This window comes from Phodopus roborovskii, unplaced genomic scaffold (assembly GCF_943737965.1).
Source record: "Phodopus roborovskii unplaced genomic scaffold, PHOROB, whole genome shotgun sequence".
NCBI lineage: Eukaryota > Metazoa > Chordata > Mammalia > Rodentia > Cricetidae > Phodopus > Phodopus roborovskii.
Window position 1 is genome coordinate 1,448,530 of NW_026126645.1, and position 13,971 is coordinate 1,462,500.

At 40.9% G+C, this 13,971-nt stretch overlaps 1 protein-coding gene across 11 annotated transcripts in view; it reads right to left on the reverse strand.

Moving 5' to 3' along the window:
- Srrm1 (serine and arginine repetitive matrix 1) overlaps positions 1-13,971 on the reverse strand; it is a 31,653-nt gene that overhangs the window by 9,098 nt on the left and 8,584 nt on the right. For 3 of the 11 annotated variants that reach the window (XM_051173708.1, XM_051173718.1, XM_051173716.1), the window contains 9 exons: positions 13,793-13,908; positions 12,227-12,430; positions 10,806-10,994; positions 10,282-10,401; positions 7,183-7,457; positions 3,314-3,394; positions 2,877-2,963; positions 820-964; positions 424-465 (listed from right to left, as the gene is read on the reverse strand). In XM_051173708.1, the coding sequence (XP_051029665.1) occupies positions 424-465; positions 820-964; positions 2,877-2,963; positions 3,314-3,394; positions 7,183-7,457; positions 10,282-10,401; positions 10,806-10,994; positions 12,227-12,430; positions 13,793-13,908 (1,259 nt within the window). Of the gene's footprint in view, positions 1-423; positions 466-819; positions 965-2,876; positions 2,964-3,313; positions 3,395-7,182; positions 7,458-10,281; positions 10,402-10,805; positions 10,995-12,226; positions 12,431-13,182; positions 13,320-13,792; positions 13,909-13,971 lie in introns of those variants that run through there. The other 8 variants (XM_051173710.1, XM_051173712.1, XM_051173709.1 and 5 more) reach the window with 8 other exon arrangements.

The following is a 13,971-nucleotide window of genomic DNA, read 5'->3' on the forward strand; positions in this document are numbered from 1 at the left end:
AAAGGAGGATCAATCCTTCAAGTGTCCTCTGACCTCCAACATGTACACTGTGGCATGTGTGTGCCCACACACATGCATGACTTTTACCTTACAGATATGTTCCCCATACTTTTGCATAGACTACAGAACCAACCCTTACGCCATTCTGAAGTTTCTCTTTAAGTTTTTCTCGCTTTCTCTAAGTCACCCCAATACAAAGTTACTTCCTACTAATACTAAGTTTACGGAGTCAGAATTACCAACCAAAAGTCAACTCCAAATCACTCATCTAACATGATTAAAGAAAAACCAAAAACACTCAAGAGTAACTTGAGACTTTCTCCACTGACACAATGCATCTGTAAAATGGGAACAGTCACCTGAACAGGAAATTAAGTAAACTTGGTATGTTGCCCTAATTTACAGTAATAGTGTCTAACCAACCTTTTAGTCACTGGCGATTGCCATCGTTTTCCCATCTGCATCCTGGGAGCAGTGGAGAAAAACAAGTGTCAAGAATTCCATTCACACAAGTTAAGTTCTTGTGGAGTCGTTTTTTAAAGCTTACAATGTCTAGAACTAATGCTACGATTTCACTGCTCTTTCTATTCATGCATAAGTAAGGCAATCACTCAAAACCCGTCTAGTTTTAATGTTAACTACCAACAGCAAGGAAAAAACAACAAAACCAAACTAACCAAAATCCCAGACCCAACCATCTTTAAGTTTTGACAGGAAGAATTAGTTAGTCCAATTTTAAAATAATCTTATGGCCCACCCTGTAAGTTACAGTTTCAACCCAACCATAGATGACTAAAAATCATTAATGAAGGTTGTTACCGAGGGGAAGTCTCTTTCTGGCGTTTTCGAGGTGATGGAGAGGCACTCCGAGAAGGAGAATGTCTCCGCCGCCTGCCTACCTCGCCGTTCTTCACATGGGATCTCTTGGGCCGCTCATCTTCTGAGGTGGAAGAGGAGCCAGAGTCTGTAATCACAGAGCAAAGAACAACAACATCACACACACACACACACACACACACACACACACACACACACACACTCCCTCTCACCCCCTCCTTCTGTCACACATACGTACACTCACTCACTCTCTCCCTCTCTCTGTCACTCACACACACACACACTCACCTACCTCCACCCCTTACACCGCATGCTCAAAATCCTAGGTTCTAGCTCCAGCACCGGGGAAAATGTTAGAGGCTAACAGTGATACAGCATTTATCTAGTATGGTATAAGGCCATGGGTTCAATTCTTAGTACCATCAGTATAATTTAATCAGGACAACTCTAGTGGTGGTCAATACCCTCATACTCAGCAGAAAACTAGCGGACAAGACTAGTATACTATCAAGACTACTGAGGCCTGTATACATCTCTTAGAAATCTAGGGATTTTAAATCAGGCTTATTGGTGAATGTTCATGTCCGATGACAAGGGAGATGGAAGGAGATGCTAAAACTCAACAGCAGCCTCAGTAACACTGCAAGTGAAAGTCAGTTTGTGTGCATGAATGAGACCATCTCAGAAACAAGACAGAACAAAGACTTGACCATTATTTCCAATTAACAAAGTAAAGCTTCAAAAGAATCAAGGCTGTTGGTCCAACTCAGTAACTTAGTGTAAATGCACATGCCAATGACTAAAGAAATGAAGATCAGCAATGTTACTTGAAATAGAAAATTAAAAATTACTATAATAATTACAATAATCACAAAGGGACTGGAGTATGGCTGTTACGTACCCATCCCCAGCACTGCATATAATTAATTGGTTGCACTGGTACAAAGCAGTAATCTCAACACTTAGGAGGAGGACTCAAGAAGAGCAGAAGTTTAAGGCCATTTTTTTTTTTTTGGGGGGGGGGGGGGCTACACAGGAAGTTCAAGGCAAACCTATCTCAAAACCAAATAAAACCTACCAAAACCCAAGAATGGAGCATTTGGCTTAAACATCAGGCTTCTGTATGCTTTCTCTTTAATCCAACAATTATAAACTATCGGAAATTTTCAACTGTCTACTATGTCTAAAAGCAGTCTTAATGACCACCAAAAGGCAACTGCCCCCAAGGCGAGAAGAGAGAGAGAGAGAAATCAAAGATTCACAAAAACTAGTTAAGATGTTCTAAACCAGACTTCTGCATATTAGGGACTAAATTAGTTTCATTTTCTGTTTTACTATTGTACTCTATTTACCTTATTTTTATTAATGCCAGGAATAAAGCCCAGAGCTTTGCACACACACTAAGGTGCACTAGACCATAAGAGCCACACTCCCGATTTATCACCTTCATAACAAAGTAACACTTAAAGAAAAATTTAAGGGCTTACAAATAAGAAACATACACAGTGACAAACTGACACATAGAATTTCTACAATGGCAAACTCTTAGCTCCACACCTTCATGCATTCAGAAGGACCTCAGCAGTTCAGAGTCAGTGGCTCCTTCCTCCAGAGGTCTCGGTTCAATTCCCAGCACCCAATAGTGGCTCATAAAGCCTATAGGTCCAGATCCCAGGGGGTCTAATGCCTCCTGGCCTCCTCTGAAACCAGATATACACATGGTACACAGACACACATACATGTTGGTAAAATACTCACATGCATAAAGTATGTAAGTAAGTATGTGTGTGTGTGTGTGTGTGTGTGTGTCCCTCACGTAGTTCACCATGCAGCCAAGAATAACTAAGTATCTGACCCTCCGGCCTCTCTACCTCCTGAATGTTGATATTACAGGCTTCTCTGGGTTTGCAATTTTTTGGGATTCTCACTATGTAACCCTTAATGGCCTTATACTCCACAGGAACTCTACTGCCTCCGCCTCCCAAGTGCAGGGGTAACAATAGGTGTGGTGGCAGAAAGCATCTTCTTGGTGTGCATACCAGATGAAGACTGCTGGTTCTGTCGTCTATACTGACGTCTCTGCTGCACAGAATCGGCTGCAGCCATCTTGCTGCCTTTGTCTTCTTCTGAAAGATAGATGCATTTAGAAAGTGTTTCTTTAGTTACAGACAGGTAATATGACACAACTGAACAGCAAAACAGGTACTCTATCAACTGCTAAAGTTATTTACTACAGGCCAGGCTGTGACATAGGAATTCTACAAACATTTCAGCTAGCTGTCAAAACCCAGAATTATGCCCAAATATAGAAGAAAATGAATGAGGCTAAGATGAATGAAATAACGAAGAACTTCAATGCTAGAGCTGGGAATCTCAAATAGTCTGTGTGATGCCAGGCTCAGCTTTTCTCTACTGTGGGGCCCTGTACAGTCAGTCTAACCCAAGGGGAACAATCAAGTAAGTCATTACAGCTTACCAGACTCAGACAACTCCACTTTTCTAGGCTTGGGTGCTGGTGAAGGTGACTCTCTTTTCTCAGTACCTTTATGTTTTGTCACTAAAAAGTAAGGAAAAACACAAAACAAAAATCACACACAATAAAGAATGGTTTAATAGTATAAAAATGGGTATGACTGTTCACACGAAAAAAACCTAACCTACAATTTAAACATGGAAAGCTTCAAAAGCTTCCACAGGGCTGGCAAGAACCCTGCACTGATTGTTCAAAGCCCATGCACTAAAACCAGTTGGATATTGGGAGGCAGATCTCCAAGTACAAGGCCAGCCTGGTCTACAAAGGAGTTCCAGGACAGCCAGGGCTACACAGAGAAACCCTGTACCAAAACCACAAAATAAAACCCCACCAACTCAAAGCCATCCCTTTGTTCTTTAACCTGTGAATGACTAATAAATTTCAGTAGGATGCCTTATTAGAATATAGTTATACCTTATTTAATACTCTAGGAATTGTCATAGATGGTCGTTATAACACATCAACCTTATCTTTGCTAAAGTAATCCAAGAGAAAATTACTATTTAAATCTTACAAAGCAGATAAGTCCTGTATCCCTGAGCTGCATGCATGTCTTTAATGATTCTACCGATTAACATTATTTGGACAAACCACTCAGTTGGGTAGAGAATGGTTAACATTCTAAAATTCATAAAAGTAACAAGGGCTGGGGTGAAGCTCAGTGGCCAAGAGCACTAGCTGCTCTTATAGAGGACCCAGTTTGGTTTGCAACATCCATATGAGTACTCACAGCTACCTGCAACTCTAGCTCCAGATATGATGCCCCTTCTGGCCTGCGGAGACTTGTGTAAGTGTGTCTATGTCCTAATATGGAACATTCTTAATTTAAAAAAAAAAAAAAAAATCCCAACACAGAGAAGGCCTGAGACAGGACTGCCGCCAGCCTAGAGTTCATAACAAGATACTATTCTCAAGACTTTACATGTCAAATTTACTACCTCAGAGGATCAAATTTTAAAACTATCTGGAAGGTGGCCTGTATGGCTATAAGAAGGCATTTTCTTAAGAAACATAACTAAAATTATCATCGCTCTTATTTCTTGAGACAAGGTCTCACTATTGTCTGGCTTCCGAATGGCAATGTAACACCAACATTAAAGACGTGTACTTTCGCCAGGCGGTGACACACAAGTGTTTCACCCCAGCACTCTAGAGGCAGAGGTAGGGGGATCCCTGCATACAAGGTCAGCCTGGTGTACAGATCAAGTCCAGGACAGGCGGAGCTACAGAGAAACCCTGTCTGGGGGGAGGGGAGTGAGTGGGGGAGGGAAGTACAACATCACACCTAGCCAACATTACCTATTTTGTTAAAGAGAGGGAATAAACACATGGGAGGGTTCATCCTGACTTAATATCTCATTAATGGCTTAACTAAAATAGCCTATAATAGCATTCATAAAATACACTTTATCCTAGTCTTGAGTTAAGTGAGGCACTCCTTTAATCCCAGGACTCAGGAGGCAGAGACAGACAGAACACTCAGTTTGAAACCAGCTAGTTCTGGGACAGTCAATGCCACACAAAGAAAGTATTTGGGGAGGGGGGGAGAACAACAACAACAAAACCATTATTACAGGTAACAAGTGTTTCTATGTTCTGTTTTTCTTAATGAAATTTTTTAATTTTACTTACTCTGTTATGTTAATACTGTTTTATTAATTCAAGGAACAAATCATTCTAGAATGAAGTCAGAAATCTAAGAGAACAACTCTAAAACCAAAATTTTAAAGCATTTCAACAGTCCTATTAATTATTAATCTTAGATTGCCCAAAAGATAACTTGTAAAGTTACTGTAACGAGAAATAGTAAAATACATTAAGCGCCCATAGAGCACTATTTATATAGTTTAGTTGATTCAAAAAGTACAGGTTGTGCCAGGACACTTGACTAAGGTACAAGTATATGCAGTACCTGGATTATAACTCTTTCAAAGTTTCTTCAAACACCCTCAATGGAACTGTAAACCACACTCCAAATGATTTGATTCATTCACAAATTCCCTCACTTTTTTTTCCCTTACTCTCATTTTACTAGCCTATTATCAATAGCAGATCACAAGATCCCCAATGAACATCTGCTAAATGAAATAAGAACAAGAACTCTATTAGATTAGAGCAGTGCTGCAGTTCTAAGTATGCAGAGGCCCCCAAAGTGGGAATCTCTGAAATCACCTAGTGAAGAAGCCAAAGAACTTCATTCCGACCCCAATCCTCCTCCCTGGTCATCACAACGGCATTTGGAGTTTGACATTAGCACTGCCTAACTGGGAACAAACTCTTCAATTCTTCTAGTTGATCTTGGCTAAGCCACCTTTAAGCAAAGAATCTGACAGCTGCCAAGGTATTCTCTAGCTCTCAAATTTCAACACGAGGGTTATTTCCACACAGTTCAAACTAACTCTGAGCTTTAGTGGACATAAGCAGACTAAGCTGACCACTGTGCAACTGTCTGGCTAAAGCAGCTTGTTCAAGAGCCCACAGAACACAACTAGTCTCTGTTCTCTACAACGTGATTGTTAAGTACCCATCACAAGCGTAGGAAATATACGCCAAAACAAGAAGAGACTGACATTGTGCAGACTCTTAAGTGTGGCCCCAGCACCCATGACTGCCTCTCCAATCACAAAAACAAAGTTAACTAATTAATAAATCCCAACAACTGCCCACTGTAGCCAAACTCCTTCTGTTTGGTATTTTAAAGTAACTCTTCTCTATAATCTAAAAAGGCAAAGAGTATTTTTTCTAAAATAAAGTGGGAACACTTAAGACTGTCTTCCCTCTAGAGAGCTTTCTAGCTCTAAACAAAAGAAATACAAGTGTAGAGTTTGCAGGGAAAGACAAGCAGGCTAGGGCAGTATAAGTGTCAGATTAGGACAGGGTGATGAGAACTTCAGAAAGGCTGAAATGTCCACATTTTATATAAAGTAATATGGTGCATGTTTAAGATAAATAGCTGTCTTAAATACATCTTACCTGCCACTGGATCGACTTAGAATTAAAGTAAATAATAATAATAATAATAATTTGCATATTACTTTTAGCTTGCCATCACCAGCAGGTCCTCTTTCCATCAATCACTTTCAGTCTAACAGGTTTAAAGAGGGCAGCTTATGTGGCACGCCCTTGAAATCCCAATCAATGGGCTTTCCCAATCCTCTCAACCTACTCCACTCACATTTCAGGCTGCCTGCCTGCCTCTATTACACCAAAGACACTATTCCAATAGACCCCATCCTCTTTCTCCACGTGTATTTTAGTGCTAAAACCCCAGTAAGTCACAATAACAGACCAACAAACATTGTACTTGCATGGCATAATCACAGGCCTTCAATTTCTTAGAAATCAATCTACTGAACAGAGTGAGGACAGCACCCAAGAACCCTGCCTAGCTCTAAAATCAATCAACCAGTCAATCTTCCCTCTGGGGCATAAATATGACCAAAAAGAATAACAAAACACAAAGTTCTCAAGTAAGATACCAAACAAAAAGCCTAAAGAAGGTATGGGGAAGGTGAAATAGTTAAGTGGTCTCAGAGTAATAAAATGAATCCTTACAGTAAAAACACAAATCCCAATTGTTGTTACCCCAACTCAAACAGCCCACAAGATAGCAATCTGCTCGCCACCTGCCCACACAAGGAGCATTGGAAAAACAAACTACCTTTAAAGATAGATAGTCCCCTTCCAGCAAAGCCCTGAGAAAAGGCAAGGCAAGCCATTTACAGCGTTACATACAAAGTACTGCTTAGCTGCTTCTGAAGGTGGGAACTGGGCTCACCCTGATGCCAGAGACAACAGAATGCTGTTTTTACCTTTACCGGAACTTCTTCCCGGAGACACAGAAACACGACCTTTTCTTGTGCGGTTTGACTGCTGGGGGGTTGGGGAATGGCGAGTTTTGGGTGGTGGAGTTGTTGGAGATGATGGTCTGTGCCTTCGTCTTGGAGGACTTGCAGAAGGAGATAATCTACGAGTTTTTCGAGGGGGGCTAGAGGTCCTCTTAGGAGGCTTCTTTGGCGGTGACCGGGAACGAGATGAAGAGGACGAAGAGCTACTTCCAGATAAAGATGCAGAAGAACGCCTCCTTCTGTGGAAAAGAGCATTCATTTTACTACCTGTATCCCCATGAAGAAAGACTCCACACAGTCTGTACAATGTGCACAAAAATACAGCTAGTTTTTAATCCAACTTTTGAGTTTATGTAGCTAAGTACACAAATTACTTCAAAAAGATTGGAAGTAAAACTATAACTTAGGACAGGATACAGCTATTTCTGAGAGTAAATGCACATAACTCATTCTGATTGTGTTTTTGCTGTGAATGCTATAATTCAGTAATGAAGCAGCCTCTTCCTGAAGAGTGATACTGGGGTTATAGAGTTTGTACAACTTTGGGGGTGAAAGTGTGTTGCTCATTCAGTGATGTCAAACAACTTTTAAGTGCACTAAAAATATGTGCAAGATTTGAAACTCATTTAGCTACATAAACTTAGAAGTAGGGGCCTCTCGAATTCTGCAGCAAAATCTGTGGTTAAGTTCTGTTGCAATTACGTGTACCTGCAGAATTCACCTTTGGCAGAAGAATTCCTGAGAACCTGAAAAAAAGAAACCCTACCTTAAGTGAGATTAAAAACTGGCTGAAAGGGAATCTTACACAATCTGAAAAATACCGTGACTGCTAAATTGTTTAGTTTAGTGCACACTACTGAGACACGCTATTTGCAAAACTCCAATGTAAGAAATCGTTGTTTCTTTAATAGTGTACTAAGGAGCACTGGCATCAGGTCTCTTCAAAACAGAATAAATGTGATGCCTGGAATTCTGTTATATACACGTCTGTCCTGTCCACCAGCAATTCTATACCTTTAATTATTGGTACCTGGACAATACTCCCCGAAGATGATATTCACTGTTGTTAAATTATGGGTCAGAAAGTCCTACCTGCACAGATAGAACTTGGAGGAGCTTATTTGGATGTTCCCCCATTTTCTAGTTGCTGTGGTTCTCTGTAAAAACATAACTCACTAACTTTTCCAGGACTAGGGGTGACTTCAAGAGGTGGAGCACAGGCTCAACCTGAGTGAGGCCCTGGTTCAACCAGCAGCAACATGGAAAAATGGACAACAAAGTTCTGTCCATAGCAGACTTGAAAAGCAAGCCCAGGCAACATAGCAGTAAGGTAGACAATTCTGTTCCTGGGTACCAGGCCTTATCTTGGATTAAGTTAGACACAATTTATCTAAGATAAAAACATTTTATCTGATATCCATTTTAGAATGGTTAAGCAAATTAAACATTTCAGCAATGTTTAAAATGAGTTAGTACTATTGATTGAATTAGATGAATGTCTAATTGCCACAAATGTAGCCATTGTAAATTACTAGGAATAGCTCTGTTTCAAGCTTTCTTGGGCTATCCTTGGACTGTCATCCCACAAATAACGGCCTGAGACTTATTAACTAACATGAAAGCTTGGCTTTAACTTAGGCTTTTCCCCCAACTAGCTCTTGTAACTTAATTAACCCATATTTTTAAAATCTATGTTCTGCCACATGGCTCAGTTATCTCTTCTTAGTATAGGACACATCCAATACATCTGATTTGTTCTGAGTCTGCTGGCAAATCCACACACCTAGATTCCTCTTCCTCTTCCCCTCTCTCCCTGGAAGTCCCACCCATTCTCTCCTACCTACCTAGCTACTGAGCAGTTAGCTCTTTATCGATCAGAAGGCACCTTAAGCAAAGACACATCTTTATAGTGTAAACAAATATTATACATCAGCTGTATCTAAGAATGGAATTATGGGGAACTTTCCTTTTATGTTACCTCCGAGCTGTTACAAAGCTTTATTACAAAGAGTGGAGAGATGACTTAGCAGTTAAAGCATTGGCTGCTGCTCTCCAGAGAACACAAGTTTGGTTCCCAGCACTATCAATTGCCTCACAATTGACTATGACTCCAGCTCTAAGGGATTGAGACCCCTGCAGGCAGCTATGCTCTTGTGCACATATCTACACTCTGCACGAGTATATACACCTATATACATATTCAAATATAAATCTCCTTTTTGTTTTTTCGAGACAGGGTCTCTCTGTGTACCAGACATGGCTGTCCTCAAACTCAGAGATTTGCCTGCCTCTGTGTATCAAGTGCTGGGATTAAAGGTAAGCACCACCACCACCCCACCAAAATGAATCTTAAAAAAAAGAGATAAAACACTGTAAAGGTACTTGCTATGCGAGTCAGGTAACCCAAGCTCAATTCCCTAGAACTACCCAAAGGAAGGAGAGAATGAACTCCAAAGTTGTTCACTAACCCCCAGGTGTGAGTTATTGCATGTGTATACATAAACAAAAACAGTCGTGCTCATAATAAACACACACTTAATACATTTTTAAAAGTCAAACAGAAAAGCAGCCAGTTCTTTGTGTGTGTATGTTGAGAGAGAGAGAGAGAGAGAGAGAGAGAGAGAGAGAATTTCTACCTCCAGTGTGCTGGGTTCACAGATAGGATATGGTGCCCTGAACCTGTACAGTAATGTGAGGAATAGACTCCAGGATTTCATGCTTACACACCAAGCATCTTACCAACTTCGGTATGCCACTGGCCCTCAGTTCTGTCCCTTACCAAGAACTTTAGTCAAGTCTTAGAAGGTAAACACACAGGGCCCAGAAGACTATGACTTTACTTTTTCCAACACTAGCGGATGCTTTTCACAGCTCAAGGGGCACCATACTTGAAGCACAACTGGGCTATTTAGAACACTGTTTTAGAAGACATTTCCTAGTCTTCTAAATTTATGAAGATCTGTTTTCCAGCAGACCAACAAAACAAACAAGCAAACACCAAACAACTGAAATTATGCCAACAACCACCCTGCAGTGCCAGGCACCTGCCACTAAGAGTCTCACCGTCTCCCTGGAGACCTACTCCTCCTGTGTCTTGGTGGAGGAGGCATCCGTCTTGGTGGAGTTCTTCTTCGAGGAGACGGTCTCCTTCTTGGGCTTGGCCGCCTTCTAGGAGAATATGATCTGCCATAACAAACAGAATTAGGCCCTAAATAAACTAAAAACAAGGAATTCCTTGATACTAATTTCCAATGCCACAACTTCCATTTATATAGCCCCCACTCCCACCCCGAGAGACAGGGTTTCTCTTCTATGTAGCTTTGGAGGCTGTCCTGGAACTCTGTAGGCAAGCTGGCCTCAAACTCAGAGATTCCCCTGCCTCTGGCCCAAAAGTGCTGGGATTAATAAAGGCATGCACCACTACTGCTCGGCTAAATTATGTAGAATTTTTATGGTGCACAGAAAAGTAGATCTAACATAAATGCAGAGTAACCTTCATTCTGAACATTCTTCACACCAGTTTAATTCTACCTTGAAAGTCAGCACTTACAACCTAAACTCATACTCATCCCAAGGACACAACACACCTCGATCGGGACCTATGTCGTCGTCTTGGTCTAGTATGAGAAGGTGATCGAGAACGGGTCCGAGATCGTGATTTGGAGCGTGATCGAGATCTTGGTCGGGTCTTTTCCTTTTCCTTTTTAGAATTTTTTTCTGGAGAAGGTTCTTTGGGCTCTGGTACAGGCTCAGGCTTGGGAGCTTTCAGGATGTCACTGTGAAAATAACATTTTGTTTTTTTCTCTACTCTTCTTAGAATCCTAAGCCAATAAAATAATATACTGACCTGGTTCTCTTTTTAAAGGGGTTTCAAGGGCTGGCAAAATGGTTGTCTTTGGTAAAGTATTTATGGTGCAAGCCTGAAAACCTCAGTTAAACTCCCTGGAACCCACATTAAAGTTAAGGAGTCCAAATTGTAGTCTCAACAATGTGACTTGTTCCCCAGTACTAATAAATTAACAGATACAGATCACCTTATCTTAAAAAGTTTTCAATACCTTCAAAATATAGACACACATCAGAATCCCCTGAGCAACAAGTTAAGAATTTATATCCCCGTTTCACGTGTGGGCAAGGACTACTGTGCCACTGTCCAACTGCTGGAGTCCACAAAGCCTGACCCCAGGAGTCTTTGCAACCATGAAGGGAGAGAAGCTGATGGTTCAAAGTCCAACCAGACAGCAACCCCTCACTTACTCAACCATCATGTGTGCAATCTGTGGATAGCACTTGTAATCACTGAAACAGGTCTTGTGTGAGCAGATTCACAACTGCAGGGGAGGCAGTGCCATGGACTGCATACCACATGTCCTTGTGGATTGTGGACTATGTAAGGTGCCATGCAGTAGCTGAATCATGCTCAAGCCTAAGGCATCCAGAGGATACAAGAGGTTCCCACAGAAGAGGGAGTGGTTTTATTTGGTATATTTTATAGTCCAGTTAACAGAAATGAATAAACTTGTTATATTTGGGAGGTTAAAGATATTTGAGAACACAGGTCAGTGACAAAGCATGTGCAAAACTCTGGATTATAACCTCTACAACAAGAAGAAAACAATTTGTCCACAGTATATTGTGGCAAGTGGGTAGGAAGATCACATTACAATATATAAAAACTTTTATGGATTACAACAGAGGAGGCTAGAGAGATGGCTTAAGAGCACTGACTGCTCTTCCAAAGGACATGGGTTCAATTCCCAGCACCCACATGGCAGCTTATAGCTGTCTGTGACTCCAGTTCTAGGGGACCTGACACCTGTGGCAAAACACTAAGGCACTGTCCTTATAATGCATGTGATTTCAGCTTCATTTTCCCATACTAACTTTGTAAGTTAAAAAAAAAAAGGGGGGAGGGGGGAACAAGCATTTTGTTTACAAGTTAGCAACAGACATTTGCAGGTGGTATGAACAGCCTATGACACTATTTAACATGATGTTAGGAACATGCCTTGTAGACGTGGCCTCCTGTACTGAAGAGTCTTTTGTTCTCACTGATGGTTCTGGGAGCTCTGGAGATTTCTCCTTCTTTTCTGGGGCAGGGGAAGGGCTCCGGCTCTTGGTTCTGTGACGGGGAGATCGAGAGTGACTGCGCTTTCTCTCTCTCCTGACAGGGGAAGATCGTCTTCTAGGGGAAGGAGATCTGGATTTGCGTCTAGGATGAAAGCAATTTTTTCAGATTTTTGAATAATGCAGTTTGGCACAAAGGAAAAATCAAGGATTAATCTTTTAAGTTACCCACTGTTGTCTGTATCTGAGAAGTTTCACATGAAATAAGATATCCATTTCATCTACTTGAGAGGGAAAAGGCCAGAGAGAACTAGAAGGACAAGCAAACAGAAGTAACAGCCTCTGAGTACCAGTTAGAAGAGGAGGTACTGACTTGGGTAGGAGGCCTTGTTGCTCAACTATTCCCAGTGACCATTCAGAGATCAATGGCTCAGATGAAGACGCATAAGCCACCATTTCTTTAACAATACATCAACCCTACCAAAATACAGTTTTGGTACAGACAGTGCGTAGAAGAGCAGACCAGGCAGAGCTTCAAGATGCAGAAAAATGGCTAGTGCAATAAAAGCAGTATGCTCTTCACAAGCAAAGAGAAATGCCAAATTCACAAGAGATAGCTTTTGGGTGTGTGTGTGTTTCTTTCCTTGCAATTGTAGTGTGCCTAATCTGAAAGTGTTTAAAAATGTATAGTAAAGTCAAACAGCAGACTTACTTCACCACTGGCCATTAACAATCGCTCACACTAGCTTAGAAGCACTCATTGCTTCTATTAAGTAGGTTTTAGAATTCAGTACAAACTAAAGAAAAAAGTTACCACTTTTTCTTTACAAATTCCCAGATTTATTAAAAAAAAAAAAAAAAAAGTCCTAAAAATGAAAAGCCTAATGGATTTCTCACCTTTCACCACAAATATAGTAGAAGCTGAACCGTGGATTTAAAAATGTGAACCTAACAATAGTCTCATTGGAAGAAAGAAGAAAACAAATAAATGATCTGAAGTTTGGGTTCAGTACAATCATCTAAGAAAAGCAGAACAAGGAATTAGGTAAGTATATGAATGGCTACCGAGCAGATTTTTAATAAAAGGGTAACAGAGAGTCAGAATACAGTAACAACACAAAAACCCCAAATGCTTTATTTAAATTAAGCAAATCAACATGAAGCCTGAATTTTCACTAAATTAAGAATCTCACCTAAATTAGAAGTGATCATTTTAGTCAAATGATCTGTCTCAAGCAAAGACTATTATTGTTATAAAGAGTATCATAATGCTATCTAGGCTGGCCTAGAAGCCACATCCCTCACCCCCACTGCCTCAACCTCCTGAGTAGCTTTATAAAAACACGGGCCAAAGTGCCTAGCAACATAGATCTCTTTAGCCCAGAGACAAAAAGTAGCTCCTGCAATAATGCTCCCTAAGTCCTCTAACTGGAGAAGCTTCTGCCAAAGCATTCCTTAGCACCTACAGTACCTACAGAACACTGCACTTGCATTTGGTATGTCATACCTTCTTGGGCTTCGAGACCGCTCCCTTTTCTCTCTGCTGCTTTCTTTTTCTTCCTTATCCCTCTTATCTTTATCTTCATCTTGTTTTTTCAGAGATGCCAATTTTTCTTGTTCAATCTGCAAGCACACAGGTGAATGGTAAGAACATGCAATCCAAACACCATGTGCTGCAAACACGCT